The sequence below is a fragment of the Pelecanus crispus genome, chromosome 7, assembly GCF_030463565.1.
Source record: "Pelecanus crispus isolate bPelCri1 chromosome 7, bPelCri1.pri, whole genome shotgun sequence".
In the NCBI taxonomy this organism is placed as follows: Eukaryota; Metazoa; Chordata; class Aves; order Pelecaniformes; family Pelecanidae; genus Pelecanus; species Pelecanus crispus.
Window position 1 is genome coordinate 24,593,234 of NC_134649.1, and position 22,027 is coordinate 24,615,260.

General features: G+C 56.2%; 1 protein-coding gene across 3 annotated transcripts in view; it reads left to right on the forward strand.

The window, feature by feature from the left end:
- ZNF609 (zinc finger protein 609) overlaps window positions 1-19,987 on the forward strand; it is a 73,021-nt gene extending 53,034 nt beyond the window's left edge. For all 3 annotated transcript variants that reach the window (XM_075714269.1, XM_075714271.1, XM_075714270.1), the window contains exons 3-10: window positions 3,939-4,164; window positions 14,678-14,765; window positions 15,146-17,501; window positions 17,827-18,193; window positions 18,367-18,542; window positions 19,142-19,358; window positions 19,540-19,618; window positions 19,818-19,987. In XM_075714269.1, coding sequence (XP_075570384.1) covers window positions 3,939-4,164; window positions 14,678-14,765; window positions 15,146-17,501; window positions 17,827-18,193; window positions 18,367-18,542; window positions 19,142-19,358; window positions 19,540-19,613 — 3,504 coding nt within the window. In that variant the 3' untranslated portion in view covers window positions 19,614-19,618; window positions 19,818-19,987. The remainder of the gene's footprint in view (window positions 1-3,938; window positions 4,165-14,677; window positions 14,766-15,145; window positions 17,502-17,826; window positions 18,194-18,366; window positions 18,543-19,141; window positions 19,359-19,539; window positions 19,619-19,817) is intronic.
- Window positions 19,988-22,027: the final 2,040 nt, after the last annotated feature.

Below are 22,027 nucleotides of genomic sequence, written 5' to 3' on the forward strand. Positions count from 1 at the left end.
TTGTAGATGTACCACAAATATCTCTGCTGGTTGCTCTTCTCCAGGATTTTGGTGTCCCTCTTGGCTTTTATTGCTGAAAAATGCACTTTTCTTGCCTGGTTGACTTTGATTATTGGGAGCAAACCAAAATACTTATAAATATGAATGGGTGGTCTGGGTGGTTTAGGGGTTGGCATCAAAATCAGTACAGTGTTTTCATTTTTGTTGTACCTCTTCTCTTTCTCCCATTAGCTTATTGCTGCTGTGAAGTCCCCTTAACAGTGACTGATGTTAACGAAGATGCACTGGCATAGCTCTAAGATGGCAGGAGCTGCTTTGCGTGCATCTCCCCATGCTGACACCCACTGCCATGCTTCCTTGCATGTGGGACCCCATGCCACCTTTGAGTGAGGGCTACGGCGAGGGGTAGGTTTTAATTACTCACCTGGAGCCATTTCCCCAGGACCTGTGTCATGTGGCACTGTCAGCATTGCCACAGGCTCTCGGTGGATTTGCTTTTTCCCCATTGAGCAGCACTTGTGCTGGCTGCCGCCTGGGCTTGGCTCTGTTCCACTTCCGTCCTCAGCAGTGGTGAAAGCACATTCCTCATGATGGGAAAGGCTCCACAAGAAACACAAAGGGCTTTCATTAGGGGAGGCAGCGGCGGCCGGACACGGACGGCAAGCACTGGTACAGGGAAGCTTCACCCTGTCTAACTGCAGAGGGACTGCTGGAAACATATAAGCTCCTTCCAGCAGTGAGCATGTAGTGGCTGTGTTTGCACTCACCAGCATTTAATCTTATAGCCACCTGGCAAGGAAAGAGAAATAAATTTTCCTTCTGCAAAGGGGATTTAGGGCCCAGAAGTGTTAAGTGATTTGCCCAGGGGGGAGTGTGCATTGGAGCTGGAAGCCAGGAGGGTGCAGGGCTTGCTTTGGGGAGCTGGAGATCTCCTCTAGCTCCATCCTCGCTAGCTGGAGGAGATGCAAAAGCCACTGCTTGAGGGTAATAGTGCTGCCCAACAGCCACGATGCCAGCATCTCCTTTGGCTTCTGGCCCAGTGGAGGGATCTGGGCACTTGTGATGGTGAGAACGGCCAGCAGAGCCACCGTGGCTCCCCCCAGCTGTCCTGCAGCCACCAGCAGGTGAATTTCCTGACCTTGCTTGATAAAGCAGGAGGATGAAAAGCTGTGGCACCAGGAGATAAGATACATGTGGGGGGTGCTGAATTCAGGGATTGATCCATCTGCCTCTTCCTCCAGTGTGGCTTTTGGCTTTTTTTGGATGTATCCCAGCGAGGCAGCTCTGTTCCTGCTCTCACCCGTGGAGAGGCACTTGGGCCTTTTTATTTTGCTCTTGAGCTTTGGGTGAGGGAGCAGGAGAGCCACCTCATCTCCCCATGGTTGCTAAACGAGGCTCTGTTTGTTCCAGTGCAGGGTGAAATATGAAATCCCATCAAGCCGCCTCGCTTATTAGAGAGATCTCTGTGAGCTGCTTATTATGCACTGTGGCGTAATGCAGATTACGAATGTGACTGGGCAATAATTAGCAGAGCTGGAACTGTAATTAAACGCTCCTGTGCTGCACTGTGGTTTCTGTTGCAAAGTGGAAGGAAGCTGAACGGTTTCAAAACCTGCAGGTCCTCAGCATACACATGTGAGCACTGCTCCCAGGGCGATGGGGGTGAGTGCTCCCCATCACCACCTGGGCTTTTGCTGGGGCCCACCAAAGTCAGGCAGCCCTGCCTGGTTCCTCCTTGGCTATTTCATTGCTGGAGACTTGCTTTTGGTTTGCAAAATGTGGTGTTGAGGAGCGGTTTGTTTTCTTGAGCCCCTTCAAAGGAGCCTCATGCTTCCTTTGAGCGTCTTTCTTGCCCTGGATCTGCTGAGATGTGCAGGATGAGGTTGCTGTGTTTTGGGGGGAGCCCTCCTCTCTGGCGGGTTTGTGGGGTTGTTTTTTTACACCAGAAAAACCCTTCTCAAATCCCCTGGGATGCAGCTGGCGCATTGGCCGTGGGGCAGCTTCGGAGGCAGGGGTGATGGAGAGCTGGAGATGGGCTCCTGGGGGAGAGTTGGTCCTGCTGGTGAAAGGTCGGAGGCAGTGTGTGGAGAAAAAAGCCGTGGGGTAAGAGCCGTGCTGCTGGCGGAGGGGACCTTGTGGTCCAGCCAATGCTGGACCAGCCACTTCCAGACCATCTTTAACACTCATCGGAGTCAGGACAGACACAGGAGGATGAGCAGAGGGATACAGGCATGTGGGCAGAAGGTGCTTTGTATTCTCCTGCTGGAAGAGCAAATCCATCCACCCTGGCAGAGCCAGAAGATCTCCGAGTTCTCTGTGGGGGTCATGTTCATGTCCCCCACCAGCAGCCACCCCCGCAGGAGCAGGCAGAAGCCACTGGGTGGATGTGATCTCCTCGTCTCTGCTCCTCTGCCTAGAGATTTGCCTCTTGCACCTTCTCTACTTGCAAATGGTGTTTGTTCCTGAGGATGTGGAGAGGCTTTGTGGGGTCATGAGTTGCTCAGGGAGGTGGGATGCTCCAGCCACTTGCTGTGGGCACCATACTGCTTGGGGCAGGTGAGGTTGGACATGCAAGCTTCTGCTGGGGTTATTTATCTTGCTTAAAGGATGGAGGTGCGTGAGCAAGAGAGCGAGCAGATAATTTTGGTGGCTGGTCAGGACCAGGATGCCAGTTCAGGGTGGGAGTCTGACTGTTTGGTGGCTGTCAGCAGTATTGGCCAAGGAGAGCCAGCAGCAAGGTTGGACATGGTTGTGGGCTGGTGTCCGTGTCTCTGCTTGGTGACCAGCAAGTTTAGCCTCTCCATGGTTATAATCATCTCTCCTCAGCAGAGGCTTAGGAGGGCATCTCTTGGTGTAGTGCTGGATGCTTTAAAGGAATCTTCCCCTGCTTGAAACTGAAACCCAGGTCAGCACTTGCTGATGATTTGATTAGTTTCCTCAGTCTTCTGTTTTGAGGTTGCTCAGTATCTTGTCAAGATCATAAAGAGAGGAGGTCTGAGCAGAGGATGAGCAGCTAGCCCCAAAGGTGCTGCAGATCCTCGTGAGCCAAGGCGAGGGGGTGACTGACGGCGGCTGGCTTGGCTGCTGAACCTTGAAGGACAGGAAGGTCTCCACCCTACCCTTCCCTTGGCCAGCAGCAAAATCAGTCCATCAGCCATCCTTCTCCTAACGCTGCTGTAATCTGCTGGCGTGGCAGAGCGGCTAAGGACCTTGGCTTGTCGGCGGCAGGGTGTCTTGGCCGTGGTTTCGCTTGGTGTGTTGGCTTGTTGGCTTTCCAACCCCAGCTCTGGCCATGAGATGTGGTTTCCATGCGCAGGAGAACATGATGGCTGGCACTCCGTTGGCTCAGCCGTCATCCGGACCACGCTGTGAAGCAGATGCTTGTGCAGAGAAGAGGGTTGTGATCTGAATGCCTGCATCTTCAGGTGGTCACAGGGTAGATTTGGGAGGAGGAGGATGTTGGTTTTCATGGGTGCTGGAGGGAGACCGCTACTTGTTTGTCCTGTCCTGCCAGTTGAGTGCTGAAATTTTTTTTTTCTTCTAATGAGCCATCAGGTCCAAAGTCATTGACTGCATTAACATCTGAGCCAAAAGGCATCCTGGCCGGGGATGATTACACTGGCAAAAGCTGTCGGGGAAGGAACTTAGCACAAACTCTTTCAGCAGGAGAACAGGTATCTCCTGCGGAGGAACTTTTGGGTGTGATCTATATGACTACAAAGTGCTGGCTCTTCAGGGTTACGTGGGTATAGGCACGCCAGGGTAGGTAGGAGAGACCTGTGAGATCCTTGTCCTCTGACAGGGTGTGGGACTTGAACTGCTTGCTGGCACAGGCATTGACAAGGTGGCAGCCCTGGGCTTGACTTTTTCCAGGAATGTAGATGCCTGTTGATACTTGCTCTCCTGACGGTGACCGGCTTGTTTCTCCTTCCCCACAGATGGAGTCTCCAGTCTCTACGCCTGCGGTGTTGCCCTTGCACCTCCTTGTCCCTGTTGTCAGCAACGACATCTCGTCGCCTTGTGAGCAGATCATGGTACGCACCCGTTCGGTGGGAGTGAACACTTGTGACGTGGCCCTGGCCACTGAGCCAGAGTGCCTGGGCCCCTGCGAGCCCGGGACCAGCGTGAACCTGGAGGGCATCGTCTGGCAAGAGACAGAGGATGGTAAGTGTGACTAGAGAGCTTTTTGCTCTCCTACAATGTCAATTTGGAGTTATGGCAATCCCTTCCTTCCCATGTCCCTGCTTTGTGGCTTGTTGGCATGTCTTGGGCTTTCCCCCCACCATCTGGGTGGTTAGGACACAAAGGAGCCCTTAATCTGTCTAGCAAAGGGAGTAAATGGGCCAAAACTTGAGTCAGCCCAATGCATTGCGTTATCCCCTTGCCCAGACACCGGACAAAAATCTAAGCTGCCATTTCTCTGCCTTTCTGCGAGAGCTAACTTGTTCTGGAGGTGCCAGAGGAAGGGCCGTGCCAGCCTGCACGGGAACTTGATGGAGCTGACTTCGTTTCTGCTTGGCAACCTGCAGGTCTGTCACAAAAATGCTCAAACCCTGGGAGGTGGCAGAAATCTCCCGCTGGATTGAAAAACCCTGGCGGAACTTTCAAATTGACTCGGCAGGAGATCAGGCTCTTGTCTCTCTTGCCAAGCCAATTGAACCTTTTTTTTCTGCTGGAGCTTGTCTCATCTGTGTGCAGCTTGGTTTGCTTTCCCAGGTCCTCTGGGTTTTCGTTGCTGTTGGGGCTCTGCCAAGTAACATGGGGATGAATAGATGGCTCAGTGGACCACGACGAGCGCTGGAACCTGGCCTTCCATTCAGCCTTGTTGGGGTGCTGGAGGTTTCTGCTTTGGGAGGCTCAGGGTGAGCTCCTCATACTTGTGTCTGGCTTCAGTTGGGGTCTGGAAGCAGAAACAGAGCCCAGAAGCACAAAGGTGAGAAAGAGCAGTGGTGGTGGAAGCCTCGGTCGGGTAACCAAGAGCTCCTCTTAGACGTCTGCTTCTGCTCTTCCATGGCCACTGTGTGCAGGGAATTAAGCTATTGGCCTTAATCCCCTGGCTGCTCCTCACTGTGACTGTCTTCATTATCTCAAGTGGAAGCCGAACTGAAACCCGCATTCCCATGAGTTGCTGCCAGGGGGGTTCCCTTCTTGCCGTGTGCTTTGGGAAGACGGGGATGGGCCAGTTTGCCTTTCCTCTCTCCCTACTGGGAAACTGGTTTTGAAACCACAGTTGACACAGGAACGAGTGCTGTGATGGCCCCTGATGGGGAGCTGGTGACCATTGAAATTGTTCCCATTGGGAAAAGTGTCATGACCTGAGCTGTCTGGGAAGAGAGGAGAGCATGGACCATGCTGGGGGAGACTGCCAGCTTGGGATGGGGATCTCTACACTGCTCTACCCTCTGTGCTTCACTGTTCAGTATGGACAAACTCATCCAGATGGCGGCAGCCAGGAGCTGTAAGTGTGACATGTTGTAAAATCAAACCCAAGGATCCTCTTCTTAGTAGTCAACGGTTCGATGTCCACATAGTAGGTAGTAGTCAATGGCTTAATGTCCAAATGAAGACTGGTGACAAGTGGAGTTCCTCAGGGGTCCGTACTGAGACCAGTGCTGTTTAACATCTTCATCAATGACATAGACAGTGGGATTGAGTGCACCCTCGGCAAGTTTGCAGATGACACCAAGCTGAGTGGTGCAGCTGACATGGCAGAAGGACGAGATGTCATCCAGAGGGACCTGGATAAGCTGGAGAGGTGGGCCTGTGTGAACCTCATGAGGTTCAACAAGGCCAAGTGCAAGGTCCTAGCCCTGGGTTGGGCTAGGTGATCTCTAAAGGTCCCTTCCAACCCAAAGCATTCTATGATTCTATGATTCTTTGAGCTAAGCTTGCTGGTGGGGACGAGGAAACACAAAGCAGGAGTGTTCAGGAGCTCTGCTCTGTGCACTCCAGGGCTGGGGGATCTGCTGCGGGGATCTGCTCAGAGGAAATCCAGTGGAAGGTCTTCTGCGGAACTACCAGTGCACTGGCACTGCTTGTTTGGTGTCTGCAAAGAGCCTGATTGCTTTACAAGATGTAATACCTTCAGCTAGGGAAACTGAGGCACAGCTGGGCTGAGTGTTGGGACATGCAGCAATGCAGACGAGCTTCAGCACCCCCCCCCTTTTGGGCTGCACACCTGCCACCACCTCCCCCCCACCCCCCACCATGCCATTCTGATGTGATTTCCCTCAACCCAAAAGCCACGGAGCTGCAGTTTGCTGAAAATCCCAGGACTGCTGGAGACCCCCCGCAAGGAGCAGCGAAGCCAATGAGAGCTTGGGCCTTGTAGGGTTGGGTGGTTTGGGTGTAAACTGGGAGAAGAGGCTTGTGGTGGGCAGAGGAGCCGAAGTGGCCATGGCAGGAGGGACAAACAGAGCATACCTGAGGCAGAGAGTGCAAAAACATCCAACATCCCCCCCGCCCAGTCCTGGTTGAGAGGCAGTGACGTGGGAGCGGTTTCTTGTTCTCCTCCCTTTTCTCCTGCTCCTCACCCCACTGTGAAGCTCTGTGGCCTGTCTGCCTGTCTATCTGCATTACCCCTCACTTCTGCAATCACCATTTCGGAGCATGCCTCAGAGGTGCCCTGTGATTTCCCACAGCCTAGCTATTTTTAGTCTGCAGTAATTCGATGAACTCGTGCAAAGATCTTTCTCCACCGGCTTGCTCTGTTGAGAGTGATGACTTTTATGGCCAGCCCTGCAGAAGGCAAATCCTGCCGTTGCCTTTGGTTGCTTCTGGTGTGCTGCATGCATTGGCTTCTGTTGTAGCGGCATCTCTCAACCTGGAGTGAAAAGTCAGGGTGAAACCATCCCTATTTCATGCCTGGCATCTCTCTCCTGCCTTCCCATCGTTAATGGGGGTGGTCAGGGGTGATGCTGGAGGAGATGCTGGACCTGGCTATCCAAAGCTGGAGTCTGTGAAATGTATAAGGATTCAGTGAGCATTTCGCCTCACCTGAAGGATACAGCGGAGAAAGCTACACTAAGGGCATGTCTACAAATCCAAATGAGGTGCTTTCAGCACAAGTGAGCACACCTGTGTGGCTGGAGACCATCCCCAAGATCTCCAGAGGGATCCCAGCACCTTCATCAAGAGGGATCTACCTCTGCCCCTGCTCCTTGTGATGCTGCAGCCTTGCCGGACTGCTCGGAAAGACCCCAGGGCAGCAGGATGGATCCTTACCCCTGCGGGGCTGATGGATCCTGATGTGCAGATCCCGCCTGCTCTCACCAGGGTAATGAGAGCAGAGCTTAATTGCAAGAGATTTGGTGAAACAGTTGGTTCAGAAAGCTCTTTCTCGCTGTGCTTGGCTTGCATCAAGCATCCTCTCCAGTGGTGGAGAGGAGCTTCCTAGCTCAACTACAGCAGCTGCTTTCTCCTGAGGGTTGACATCCCTGGATCCCCTAGAGCGACTGGCACTGGGAGGTGCAGAATTACAGTTGCTCCCACTTATGTCCCGGCTTCCCAAGTGGGATGATGTGGGCACTTCTGGGTCTTGGCGAGCTGCCTGCCACTGGGCAAGCATCATGAGCAGTTCCCACTGAGCCTCTCAGGAGACAGGCATCTTCTTGGTGGCATGATGCCTCCTTGAAAATGGGGTTTGGGTTGGATGTGCTCCTTAGACTCCCACAGTAACTGCTCTGATGTGGAGCTTTTTGGAAGCTGCTCTTCTCCCAGCTGAATGTTAATGGTGTGTGCCCCTGAGATAAGGGGATCTGCATTGCTCTCTGCACACCAGCAAAAGCATATTTGGGCTTGGGTGGTTGAAAAACTTCCCTTCCCGTGGGGCTGGGTAGAGGAAGGCAACATGGTTCTTTGACCAGAGCTCCCTTTTTGTAGAAAATGTCTTTTGAGTTGGCCGTGGGGCTGCAAAACTGCGGGGAAAGGCTCCTAAAGCCAAAGTCTAGCAACACTGGCATGACCTCGGAAGGACAAGCTGGAGCTGACCCATCTGAGACGGGAGTGTGAAGCTCTGAGGAGCTCCACAACATCCCTCCTGCCTCGAACACCGGCTTCATCCTCTCCCCGCTCTAGAAAACCTGTGATGAGACTGCGATCACTGCCAAAGGCATCCTGGCGGGCTCCCATCACCAAACATCTGGTGCCGGGCTCGTGGTCAGTCTGCTCCACCACTGCTCCAGGTTGGTGTCAGGCTGAGATCTGGTCTTGTTGGCAGCAGGCGCTGGTGGTATGCACTCTCCCGTAGCCATGCTGGTGACACCATCCCTGTGCCAAGCCCGTCTTGTGCAGGGAATGTGTTTTATTGAAATGCCTTTGGTGAGAGCAGCTGTCTCAGCAATTCCCCTAATTCTGTTAGGGGTGATTTCAAGCTGCAGGAACTATTAACTGATCTAATTATACTCGAAAGCATCACTCTGTTTGCTGCCTTGTTAGCTGCTGGGTCTCCTCCATCCCCCTCTGCAGAGCTGGTGTCACCTGGCTCAGAGCATGTCACCTCCTTGCCTCTGCTCACAGTGATCAGGCTGCGTCCCAGCACCATGCTGGTGCTATTCGCAACCAAAACAAGCCGGCATCTGACATGCAAACCCTCTGAGCAACGAGGATTGTGGCATGGCAGCACCACAGCAAACTCTCTCCGCATCCCTTCCTTCAGTTCTGTGCTGGAACAGTGGCGGCAGGTTGCCCATGGCTGAGCTTCGTGTGCTACGGGTGTTTAGATAGCGGTTTTGCAAACATCTCATGAGGGTATGATGGAGTGTGTGCATCCTCGGGGTCTACAGATGCCAATGTGGACGCGTCCTTGCATGGAGCAGGAGAGAGATGCAGTAGGTTGGGAGAGGATGGGGAAGGTTTGGAGGGTGAGGGCAAAGACTGGAAGATTTTACCATAACTGTGAGGAAGCCTGACCCCAAATTTGATGGCTTTGCACATTGACTGTGCTGCCTCGCCGTTACCTGCAGCCTTCCATTGCGACTCTAGTTCCTCTTTGCCTCTGGGGATGTTTTAAAAGGGGGATGTGCCAAGATCGCACTGCTTATAGGTGGGTTTTGGGGCTTCAAAGGGGGCTACGCCATCCCCTATGTACATGCCCCGGTCTTCATAGCAGTGTGTATTTGAGCCCGGGAACAGGAGGCGAGTTTTTTTTAAGGCTGATGCAGCAAGGGTGAGGAGTGGGAATATGGATTTCTCATTTGCTTTAATGGCATTTTCCAAAGCAACAAGCGGTTGTAAATCCCCTCCAAGGTTGCTGAGCCAATGCACAGGCTCAAAGCGCTCCTCTGAAGCCTCCTAAAGCCGTGACAACATGGCTGTGACCACTCTCATCTTCAGATCAACAATCCAGAAGCTCGCTCTGGGTGGGAGCATCATCCAGCACCTCTCGGTGACAGGGCATCTCTTCTCCAGTGCCACTAGGGTTGCTGGTGTTTCGGGCTGCTGCCTTGCATCCTCCTCCCATTTCACCAACGGATGGGGAGGTTGCAAACACCCCCGAGCACGGTGGCTGCTTGTGTGTCAGCATAGAGAAGCAGAGCTTTATCATGCATCGTTCCACAGTGCTCCCTTGGCGCCACCACTTCGTGTCTAATGTCTGCTGGCTTGACAGTGTGGGGAGCTGGAGGAGAGCTAATGTGCCGCTTATCGCTCTTGAAGCATCTGTCAGCTTTGTGCAGAGGCTGTTTTATCAACAGGTGAGCAATATCTTGCTTCAGACAAGACTATTGCTCGTGTCCATCTCCCTAAGGCATGTCTGTAGCCGCCCCAGGTAATACCAGCTGGGGCTCCTGCTTTACCTGCTGAGCGCTGGATTAAAGGGCTTGTTTACAAGGGAGGCTCTCAAGCTGCAAGCTGCTCTGCCACACTTTCCTACGAGCTAAATTGGTTTAGATTCCTCTGCCTCCTTTCTCCAGGAGCATGAGGATGGAGGTCTGGGCAGCTCGCAGGTGGCCCTGGAGACTTGGTGCCATGGCTGTGCTCTGCCTGCGCTGCCAAGCCTTGAGAGGCACCAAGGTCCCCAAAATCCTGGAGGCATCTTCTAGATGGGCTTCAGACCATGGAGAGGGAGCTGTGGTCCCCGAGTCCCACACAGGTGCTGGCCAGTGTGAGTTGCAGTGGGACGGGCCATCCTCTTGCAGGACGATGTCAGGACCTCGCTCATAGTCACATCATCCCTGTTACCAAAGGTGGACACTTGTGGGGTTTGGGCAGAAGTGGGGCAGTGGGTGTTGTGTGTGTTCAGCAGGTCCTGGTGAACTAAATGCCCATCCCATGGGATCAGTGGCAAGTGGTGTGACTTCCTACAGTCACTTAGGTCACTGGGACCCGCAAACACACCCTTGCTGGCTCCTTGTCCCTTGGTGTGACCTAAGCTGAAGGTTTTTCTGCTGCTTTTTCCATTCTCCAGCATCCAAGGCTCCTCTTGTAGCCATTCTGTCCCTTGGAAAGCAGGGTGTTAGACAGCCAGTGACAGTAATCCACCATCCAAGCATCCATCCCTGCATGTTTAATGGAAAGATCCTATCTCCATCTGACCCTGCCTGGGAGACTGTATTGGCTTTGCACGGCAAGGTTTTGGTAGGAGAGGGCTGCAGCGGTGGCTTCTGTGAGAAGATTCCTTCATGTCGGACAGAGCCGGCTCCAAGACGGACCTGCATCTGGCCAAGGCTGAGTCCATCAGCGACAGTGGTAGCACCTCTGTGATAACATCTTTAAGGAGGGGTAAAAAACTGCAGTGCAACAGTAGCTGGGAGAGAGGAGTGAGAAGATGTGAGAGACACAGCTCTGCAGACACCAAGGTCAATGAAGAAGGAGGGGGAGGAGGTGCTCCAGGCGCTGGAGCAGAGATTCCCCTGCAGCCTGTGGTGAAGACCACAGTGAGGCAGGCTGTCCTCCTGGAGCCCATGGAGGTCCATGGTGGAGCAGATATCCATCCACCTGCAGCCCGTGGAGGACCCCATGCCGGAGGAGGCTGATGTGCCCTGAAGGAAGTTGTGCAGGAGAGCCTGCACTGGAGCAGGCTTCTGGCAGGAGCTGCGGCCTGTGGAGAGGAGCCCACGCTGGAGCGGGTTTTCTGGCAGGACTTGTGGCCCTGTGGGGGACCCATGCTGGAGCAGTTCATGAAGAACTGCAGACCGTGGAAAGGACTCTCATTGGAGAAATTGATGGAGGACTGTCTCCTGTGGGTGGGACCCCACACTGGAGCAGGGGAAGAGTGGCAGAGACAACGTGTGATGAAGTGACCACAACCCCCATTTCTCTGTCCCCCTGTGCTGCTTGAGGAGAGAAAGTGGACAATTCGGGAGTGAAGTTGAGCCTGGGAAGAAGGGAGGGGTGTGGGGGGGAGGTGTTTTAAGATTTGGTTTTTATTTCTCATTATCCTACTCTGATTTGATTGGCAATAAATTAAATTAACTTTCCCAGTCAGTCTGTTTTGCCTGTGATGGTAATTGCTGAGTGATCACTCTCCTCACTGGGCAAGGTGGCCCTTGTGCTGGCCATCTGCTGCCCCGTGGTCTCCTCTGCTCTTCTGGCAGCAGCAGCAGCGGAGCTGTTGTATGATGGCTCTGCAGCAGCGGAGCTGTTGCATGATGACCATGCAGCAGTTCTGGGTGTTGTGTCCTAAAGCACTACGGGTCAGGCCAGCTGGAGAGGCAACATCTCCTTGCTCCCCTCAAGGCTGGGGATGCTCCTCCAAGCAGCCTAGCAGTCCCCACAATGCTTGAGGACCTGGTCTTGCTGGAGACAGCTCAATAGTATCATGGCTGGGTGATGTTGATCCACGTGATGAACTGGCTGTGTGTCAAACCGAGAGCATCCCTGCTTGCCACAGGTGCTGGCACCCTGGTTTCTCAGCAGGGTTTGGAGATGTTCTTGGTTGGGCTTGGGGGCTTCATCTTTGCAAAGGGGGTAAACATGCGCTTGGGGTGACCTGGATCACATTTCCCCCTGATGTGTGATGGCTCCTGGTTGTCCACAGCCCCAGTCTGCAAGCAGACACCACCACCTACGTTTTAATGGGGAAGAGCTGCGCCCCAGCAGGGACTATCCAGCGGAAAGGCTTAGTCTGGTCTAATTTAGGGCTGCACTGGGACAGAGGACTTAATGCAGCATTGTCCTTGTCCACCCCACATCCCCACCAGCTGGGTGCACCCACCAAGCCTCAGCTCCACTGCTACAGAGCACCCATGTGGGGACCATACAAGGACCAGGTGGTGCTTTTTTGCATCCCCCAGCTCCCTTCATCTCTTAATCCTGTAAAAATGGATAATCTCGTACGCTGTCTTCCTAGACAGCAACCTGGCACTGTCAACCTGCTGTTAGTATTTCCTGCTGGGGTATGACTCTGCAGTGACATGAGCACTCTATGACTGGGATGCTGAGCGGTTTGCACTCAGATTTGGGTGGTATCGATTGCTTAAGAGCATCCAAGGTATCACCTTCTCATGAAACCAGGGAATTCCTTCACTGCAAGAGCATTGCTGCCAGCTCTTTGTGCATGAGCATCTCCAGCCTTGGGGACGTGAGGGCATTGCCTCCTCACTGCCCACCCTTGTCCTGCCTGTGCCTGCTCATCATCCTGCCATGGGAGGGGGACACAGCGGGTGAAAAAAGCTGCTTAGGATCTATCCCTGGGGTTTAAATTGTCCTGGGTTATTGTTGGAGGATTAGGAGGGGATTTGGTATGATTGGTTGCAGTGGGTTAAATATAGGCTGGTGTGTCAGCTTGCTTCACCCCTTCGTCTTTCATCTCTCTCCAGTGATTGCGATGGCAGGGAAAAAAAAAAAAATGCCAGAACCTCCAGTGGCTTGTCATGCAACTAACTTCCAGTGGTGCGTGATCTCTGCCAGGAGGGCAGAGGGAGCTGCTCCTCTGAGCCCTGTGGCCAGGAGGGATGAGCTCATCCCTGGGATGGGCTCTGGTTTGGGGCTGCTGGTCCCTCAGCTGCCACTTGGTCCTTCTGCAGCTCCTGGGAGCATCCCACGGTGGCTCCACGGAGGCATCCTGGGGATGGTGGGTTTGGGCTGGGGCACAGGACACAGGTGGCAGCTTCCCTGGGTTTTAAGGAAAGTGGGTACAGGTTCCTGCTTGCCAATAAAAGCCATGTTAGGAGGCATGGGGGGTGAAGACCACCCTCTGCACACCCTCCATGGGATGCCTGGGATCAGCATCCCCCTCTCTTCCTGCCAGCAGCTGTGGGTTTTGCCGCTCGTTTCTACCCCATGTTGTCTCCAGCATTGTGTCCTGGCCACATCCATGTTAAGGCAGGTCCTCAGCACCTTCCTCCAAAGGCAGGACCCAGCCTCTCCTGCTCACTGGGATGAGCCAGCTGTAGGTCTTGGCCATGTGCCAACACCGTGTCTTCCCATGACCTTCTCCCACCGGAGCACCCAACATTTTCCAGGAGGAGAAGGGGAAAGAGGAGACCTGCATTTCATTTCTCTTTCCGAAGGAGAGCCACGTGTCAGACCTCAGCTTCATATATCATCCCCCCCTGAAGCCTGCAGCTGGCTGCTGGCACAGCACAACGGGGGATATGGGCTGAGATTTATAAACGTGCTTCAGGCACAGCTGCTCTGGGCTCCCTTGGCTCCATCCATCTCTCAGGGCTGCGCAGCTGTATATCTTGCCACGCTCATCAAGCCTCGCAAATGAGTTTCCTATCTCCTGAGTTTTACCTTGCTTAGATAAATGTGCTCAGTGCAACAGACTCCACTCCTGGTCAAATTAGTTCTGCAGTAATCAGAGCAGTCCCTGGCGAGGAGGAAATATCCACAAAGCTGAGTGATGCTGTGAAAGACTCCCCCATCTCCAAGAAGAGATGCTGAGGATCCATGTCCTCAGCGCAGGTGTGAGCCAGGCTGCTTCTCTTCTTGAATTGGTGTGAAAAAGCTGAAACCACCAGGTTTTCCATATGCCTGATGCCTTTGCTCCATGGTGGGAGGAGATGCGGCCCCGTGGATGGTTCTTCAGGCAGAGATACGGGGCTGATGGGTGTCATGCAGGGTGCAGGAGCAAAGCGAAGTGGGTTGTTCCCCCAAGGTTGGGTTTTCCTTCCAGGGGTGGTCATCTGTGCAGGGATGCTGGGCTCAGCTTGCCATCTAGTGGCAATAACAGCCTTTTCTGGAGTGCCATGGGGTTCATGGCCATGCACAGGGGGCCATAGCCCTGCTGGGGGGGTCTGCAGCTCCTCATTGGGGTCCACAGCCTTGCTGGGGGCTGTCTGCATCTCCCCTGGGGGCTTTCCAGCCCTCACTGCCTAGAGATCGCCTTCCCTACCCTATCTGAGCGCACATGGAGCCAATGTGGATCTTCAGGCCCCCCCAGATTCTGCAGCCCTTTGGCGGTCACTGGTTTTAGCATCCCCATGAGAATAGGGAAGAGTGCTGAGTGTCTCAAGGAGGAGAGGTTGGGTGGATGCCATCCAGAGCCGTGCTGAGAGAGTGGATGAGCTGGGGGTCTCCAGTTCCCATCTTGGTGCCCCTCCAGCCCAGAGCCCCAGGTCTCACCTCTCCTGAGAGCCCAGGATCCCTTGTCCGTCTTCCTCTGGCCCTAGAGCTGAGCTCTTCCACCTGCCTATCTCGAGGGGTAGATCCCTGTTGCCCTGATGTCCAGGGAAGGGTGAGACACTGTGGGGTCACACCTGGCCCCATCTGACCCTCTCCCCTCGCCTTACAGGTATGCTGGTGGTCAATGTCACATGGAGGAACAAGACGTACGTGGGGACACTGCTTGACTGCACGCAGCATGACTGGGCGCCTCCCCGGTAAGCAGCTGGTGGAGTCCAGCAGTGCTGTCTCAGCCCCCTTCACCCAGGTGCAGAGGGCAAACCCAAGCCACATATGGCCCCCATGGTACCCGGTACACTCTGCCCTGTGCCCATGAGGCTGCCATGGGGGGTAGCATCTCCTCCTTGCCCAACCAAGCTGCTCCCATGGCTCTTTGCCCCTCCAGTCACAGGCTCCCTTGTCCTGGAGACTGGAGATGGTTGAGCATTTGCCAATGGACCTCTCTTGCCAATTCCTCGGGGACAAGCCTGTGGGATTGACAGTGAGGGGAGGAAGGGGGTCCCCACTGTGCAGCAGGGATGGTGTAGCCCAGCACAGCCATCTCTCTATTAAAAACTCCTTGTCCTCCTCCCCTCAGGTTTTGTGACTCTCCCACTAGTGACCTGGAGATGCGCAATGGCCGGGGCAGGGGCAAACGCATGCGCCCCAACAGCAACACACCCATCAACGAGACCGCTGCCGCCTCGGACAGCAAAGGGACCAGCAACAGCAGCAAGACCCGGGCAGGAGCCAACAGCAAAGGGCGCCGAGGAAGCCAGAACTCCTCAGACCACCGCACGCCGCCCGGCAGCACAGCGGAGGATGTGAAGGCCAGTCCCTCCTCTGTCACCAAGCGGAAGAGCAAACCCCTCTCTGATATGGAGCTGAACTCCAGCTCGGAGGACTCCAAGGGCAGCAAACGCATCCGCACGAACTCGATGGGCTCAGCAGCTGTGCCACCCGCCACAGTCAAGATGGAGCCGGCTGTCCTCGACCGAAACTGCCCTTCTCCCATCCTCATCGACTGTCCCCACCCAAACTGTAACAAGAAGTACAAGCACATCAATGGGCTGAAGTACCACCAGGCCCACGCGCACACAGACGACGACAGCAAGCTGGAGGCGGACGTGGACAGCGAGTACGGCGAGGAGCCCTCCCTGCATGCAGACATTGGGAGCTGCAACGGCGCTGCTGTTTCTCAGAAGGGCTCGCTCTCGCCAGCTCGCTCGGCCACCCCCAAGGTGCGCTTGATGGAGCCCCACAGTCCCTCCCCGTCTAGCAAGTTCAGTGCCAAGGTCCCCTGCAAGAAGAAGATGGGTGGGGAAGGAGACACTGACCCGGGTGCCCTGTCCAATGATGGCTCTGAGGATGGTCCCTTGGTGGCCGATGAAACGAGTAATGACGGCTTTGACTCTCTGGAGAAGCGATGTGTTGATAAGGACAAGTCTAAGAAGGCATCTGGTGCTAAGCCGGAGAAGATCCCTTCCAAAAGCTTGAAGTCCGCCAGACCCATTGCGCCAGCCATTCCTCCGCAGCCGATTTACACCTTTCAGACAGCCACCCTCACCACAGCCAGCCCCGGTTCGTCCACGGGCCTTGCCACCACTGTGGTCCAGACCATGCCCAACAGCCCTCAGCTCAAACCCATCCAGCCCAAGCCTACGGTGATGGGAGAGCCATTCACAGCCAACCCTGCCCTCACCACCCCTTCCAAGGAGAAGAAGAAGAAGGACAAGAAGAAGAAGGAGCCCAAGGAGGTAGAAAACCCTCTGACTCCTGGCAAAGCCTGCAGAGTGGAGGAAGGCAAGAGCCCTTTCCGGGGGGAACCCAGCGACCTGGGGACAAAAGGCGAGGGGCTCCTGAACGGCTCATCGGACCCCCACCAGAGCCGGCTTGCCAGCATCAAGGCCGAGGCAGATAAAATCTATAGCTTCACCGACAATGCCCCGAGCCCCTCAATTGGTGGTGCCAGCAGGCTGGAGAACACCAGCTCAGCCCAACCCATGACCCCTCTGCACGTCGTCACCCAGAATGGGGCAGAGGCTAGCTCGGTCAAGACCAACAGCCCGGCCTACTCAGACATCTCTGATGCTGGGGAGGATGGGGAGGGCAAGCTGGAGAGCGTGAAGGCAAAGGACCCAGAGCAGCTGGTCAAGGAAGGCGCCAAAAAAGCTCTTTTCCCCCCGCAACCGCAAAGCAAAGAGTCTCCCTATTACCAAGGCTTTGAAACCTACTATTCCCCCGGCTACCCCCAGGCAAGCCCGGGGCCCTTGAACCCTGGCAGCCAGGCTGTGGCTGAGACACAGGCCTTGAAGCTAAAGAAGGATGAGGAGCAGGAGAACCCAGAGGTGAAAGTGAAGAGTGAAGGCTGTGAAGAGAAGAAGGCAGAGCTTGGCGGCTCCAGCCAGCAGCCCTCAGTCATCCAGCAGCGTCCCAACATGTACATGCAGTCCCTCTACTACAACCAGTATGCCTACGTGCCCCCCTATGGCTACAATGAGCAGGGCTACCACACTCACCTGCTGAGCACCAACCCTGCCTACCGCCAGCAGTATGAGGAGCAGCAGAAGCAGCGGCAGAGTCTGGAGCAGCAGCAGCAGCGAGGGCTGGAGAAGAAAGCGGAGCTGGGCTTGAAGGAGAGGGAGGCAGCGCTCAAAGAGGAGTGGAAGCAAAAACCACCCATGCCCCCGACGCTCACCAAGGCACCAAGCCTCACAGACCTCGTCAAGTCGGGGCTGAGCAAGGCCAAGGAGCAGGGAGGTCCTGACATGGCCAAATCCGTCATCATCCCCAAGCTGGAGGACTCATCCAAGCTGTCCAGCAGCCAGGTCACCGAGGGGCTCAAGGTGAAATTGAGCGAGGCCAGCCACCTCGGGAAGGAGACCACCGAGACGAAGGCTGGCTCCGAGTGTGGTCGGCAAGCAGAGGTGGACCCTGTGCTCTGGTACAGACAGGTAATGCCCACCTGCTGCTCACCCAGCCCTGCCTGCCAGCCTGGCAGTGGGCTTTCTCCTGGAGGAAGCTCCTTGCCATGGCTTTGCTGCAGGGGTTTGCTGGAGCCATCACCTCGGAGAACACACATTGTCCTCTGCTTGTGATGGGACTCCATGAGGCTCCCTTGGGGCCAGCAAAAGGACGGGGCTGGGAGGCCATGGATGGGCCAAGGAGAGCCTGGGGAAGGGGAGTGGGGTTCACTGGTCTCCTCCAAATCCAGCCTGGTTTTGGGACAGGCAGGACTGGGCGGAGGCAGCTGCTCTGATGGTTGGCTGGTTCTTGCAGGAAGCTGAGCCCCGGATGTGGACTTACGTGTACCCAGCGAAGTACTCGGACATCAAGACAGAGGATGAGCGGTGGAAAGAGGAGAGGGACCGAAAGTTGAAGGAAGAAAGAAATCGAAGCAAAGAAGCCGTGTCCAAGGAGGACGGGAAGGAGAGCACCAGCTCTGAGTGCAAACTGACCCCCACCGAGGAGGCTCGCATGGTGGGGAAGGACCCCAGACCCAGCGTCCACGTCCCTGTGTCTTCACCCCTCACGCAGCATCAGTCCTACATTCCCTACATGCATGGCTATTCCTACAGCCAGTCGTACGACCCCAACCACCCCAGCTACCGGGCCATGCCCACCGTCATGATGCAGAATTACCCAGGTAGGGAGCCAGGGTGTTCCTGGGGATGTCCCTTCCCAGGCTGTCCCTGCTCCCAGAACAGGGAATGGCTGTGGGACATCCTCTCACTCCTGGAGGCACACGTGCAGAGCTGTGTGCTCCTGCTGTGCTGTCTGAAGACTCCTTGTGCCCTGATTGCCTTTTCTCCTCCCCAGGATCATACCTACCCTCCAGCTATTCCTTCTCCCCGTACGGGAGCAAGGCGTCCAGCAGTGATGACAGCGACAAGTCCCGAGCCAGCCCCAATGTGAGTTGCAAATCCAGCTCGGAGTCCAAGGCCCTGGACATCCTGCAGCAGCACGCCAGCCACTACAAGAGCAAATCCCCTACGGTGAGGGTCAGGAAGGCGCTGGCTTTGTCCAGCTCCATGCACAAGCTTCAGGATGGTCCCTGGATCCTATAACCAGCCTGGAGCAACTCTGCTTGCCCATGGTTTCTTGCCATTCGTGCTGCTGTAGGAGACCTGGGGCCAAGCAGTAATCCCCCAGCACAACCCCTTTGGGATGGACACACTAAACCTGTGGGCAGGGCTGGCCCATAGGAGCACTGGGGCTTTTCCAGGCCCTGCAGTGACTGGGTGACACTTGTCCTCAGCCCTGGGGCTGGTGGGTGGGATGCAGGAGCTGTCTCCATCCCACGGCAGTGTAGGGTCATGAGCTCCTCCTGGGCTGAGCTGGGATGACACACTGGCAGCAAACCCTGGTTTTGGGCAGGAAGAAGCTGCTTGAAATGGGACCTGCATCTGCCCTGCTGCTTTTGGGCTGGTCACTGGCCATCCTGTCATCTTCCAGCAGTGTTGTGGGAAGTCTTTAGGCAAAGGCAGGGAAGATATCCCGATGGGGCAGCCTTGAGTGCTTGGCTTGGGTCTGATGCTGCCCTGTGCCCCGGGGTAGCATGTAGCATCCCTCAGCATGTGTCTGCTTTCTGCAGATAAGTGAGAAGACGTCTCAGGAGCGGGACCGCAGTGGCTGCGGGGTGGTGGGAGGCAACGGGAGCTGTAGCAGTGTTGGAGGAGCTGGTGGGGGAGAAAGGAGTGCCGACCGGCCCCGCACCTCGCCATCTCAGCGCCTACTCTCAACGCATCATCACCACCACCACCTCGGGTATTCGCTGCTGCCAGCACAGTACAACCTGCCCTATGCAACAGGTGAGAGCTGAACCTCACCCCGGCGCCCAGCAGTGGGAGCCAGGAAGGAGCCATAGCTACCTTTGGGCAGTGTGAGCCCTTGCGCTGAGCTTTGCTTTGACCAAGTCTGGCGCTTTCCAGCTCCCCCAGCACAGGTGCCTGTCCTGGGCTGCCCGCTCTTGACACTGCTTCTCCTCCGCAGGTCTCTCCTCCACAGCCATCGTTGCCAGCCAGCAAGGCTCTGCTCCCTCCCTATATCCACCTCCCCGGAGGTGAGAATGGTAAGGCTCTCCTTGCGCGGCACCAGCATGGCCACCCTGCTTTGCCCGCGAGCAACTGGGCTGGGGAGGAGGTGGCTGGGATGGGTGCATAGGGCAACCACACTGCCCCTTGATGGCAGAGGGTTTGGGGTTTTCCCATTGCTCCAGGGCTCAAGGGGCTGCTGGTGATGGGTGCTGACTTGGCCTTGGGTCATGGCAGGATGTGACGTGCCAGGACGCCTGGGCTGTACGAGACATGTGACTGGCTCACATGGGGAGGTGCTGGAGACTCCTTTAGACATCAGTTGAATGGTGTTAATTGTTCTGCTTGACGTTCCTGCTGTGATCCGAGGCAGACTCTTGTCTTCTCCCCTGCCGTCGGACACACGTTGACACCCCCACACCTGCCCCCCCCCCCCCCAACCCCCCCTGTTTTTGGTGAGTGGGCGAGCTGGTACCTGCGGAAATATTTATTCTACTGGGCACCAGCGCTTGGGATGGAGGTGACTTGCCTGCCTGGCGCATATGAAGAGGAAACAGAAGCACTGAGATTTCTCGATGGATTTGGGACCCTGCCATGTCTCTGCGAGCTGCTTCATGATGGGGCTGAGCACCATGGGACTAGGGGCAGGCAGGGGTGCTGCCTTCTGCCTGCTCCTCATTGGGGCTCAAAGTGTGGGGCTGAGCCCGTCATAGAGTCACAGTCTCAGGAAAGGAAGGGCTGGCTCATGCAGGTGTTGGGGGGGACTAGTGCAAGCTGGAGGGGGGTATCAGCCTGACTGGAGGCAGCTGTGGGGCATGGGGATGTGCTGTATGTGGGGCACACCCTCTCCCAGTCCCATGGCTGCTCCCACACCCCATGGCACCCACTGCTCTGTGCCTGTGTGGGCAGGAGCCACCAGTGTGTGGCCAACGGCTGGAGTGGTGGGCTGGGGGAGCTGGGGGCTGCCCCAGTGCAGCATCCTCTGCTCTGACCCGCACCTTGGGTGGCTGGAGCTCAGCGGGGGAGCTGGGCACAGAGCTAGGGGCTGTGCCCATTACCCAGCTGGCTGCCAGGGTTCCTCCCCAGTGCCTTGTACGGTCCAGACCTGCCTGAAGCTTATGCCCACGGCTTTCAAGTTGGTTTCTGAGCTGTGACTCTGCAAACCTGCGACCTCTCCTCTGCCCCTCTACCCCAGCAAGTGCTCCCCAAACTGCGGGGGGCAACGCATCACACTCGAGGCGGGGGTGGGTGAGGGTGGCTTGAGGGCTGCAGCTCCCCTTTGCATCCACCTTCTGCTTTTAAATCAGCTTCCCCAGGCCGTGGGCAGAGCCCAGCAAGGAACAAGCACACTTACGTTCTGCCAGAGGCACTTGGGGCCATGCTGGTACTCCCCTCCGGCCCTGTGCTGGGGCTCAGGCCACCAGGCCCTGGAGGAAGCTAGTCCCAGCTCCAGCTGCTCCTCAGCACCCGAGGACAGGGGCTTTCTGGTCCTCTGCTCCCCCAGCCCCGGAGCAGCTCTGCCCAGGCCGATATTCTACCTCGGCCCCACAGCAGGCGGGCCACCCTGGCTGTCTCCCTGCTGCTCCCTGCTGCCTGGCTGGGGGAGGACCGGGGGCGTGGGGGGAGGGTGGGGTGGGGGGGGCGGCGTCAGTCTCGGTTGCGTGTGTGTGTCCGTGTCGCACCTGGCCCTGAGGGGCCGCTGTACCGGGATGCTCTGCCCACCGGGCTCTGTACATACTGTAAAAACCAATTGTTTGAAAGCTGTTGTTTTGGGTTTTGCTTTCTTCCCCCTGTTTCCCTCCATCCCACTTTACCCAGTTGGAAAGGAGGCATTTGCTGGTCTCGGCCCTGTTTCAGGTGCCAGCAGCACAGTGGCCCCAGCCTGCTCTCATTGTTCATTTTTCTTCCAATCTTCACGTCTTTGCAAGGAGATGGGGACCGCATGGCCCGGCACACTCCTCAGGGATGGGGCAGGTGATGCCAAGCAGCGGCTTGACCCACTCCGTGCCCGTTAAGGAGCCACAGGCAGCCACCAGGCTGGGGACTGGAGGGGTCAGGGTGATGGGGGGCCCCGCATCCCACCCATGGAGGAGTATGCCACCGGCTGCTCCTGCCTCCAGCCTTGGCCGGTCTGGCAGAGCCTGGCTCCCGGCATGGCTGGGGCCCACCAGTGGCTTCCAGGGGCACAGAGGGGGGGGGGGGGGCTGGGCTGGGCCAGGGGTGTGATGGGGTGGGTGCCACAGGCTTTGCTGGCAGTTGAAGGGGGCTGGGGGGGGCTGCTCCTCACCTTCCCAGTTGGGTCCCAGTTGAGTGTCCCTTTAGGTGTTAAATGAAACAATGGTTTATACAGCACAGGTTTGAGGTTTGACTTTTTTCAGGTTTTCCTGGTCAGTTCCTGCTTGTGCAGCTGGCACCCCCCGCAGCAGTGCCGCTTCCCTGCCCATGGG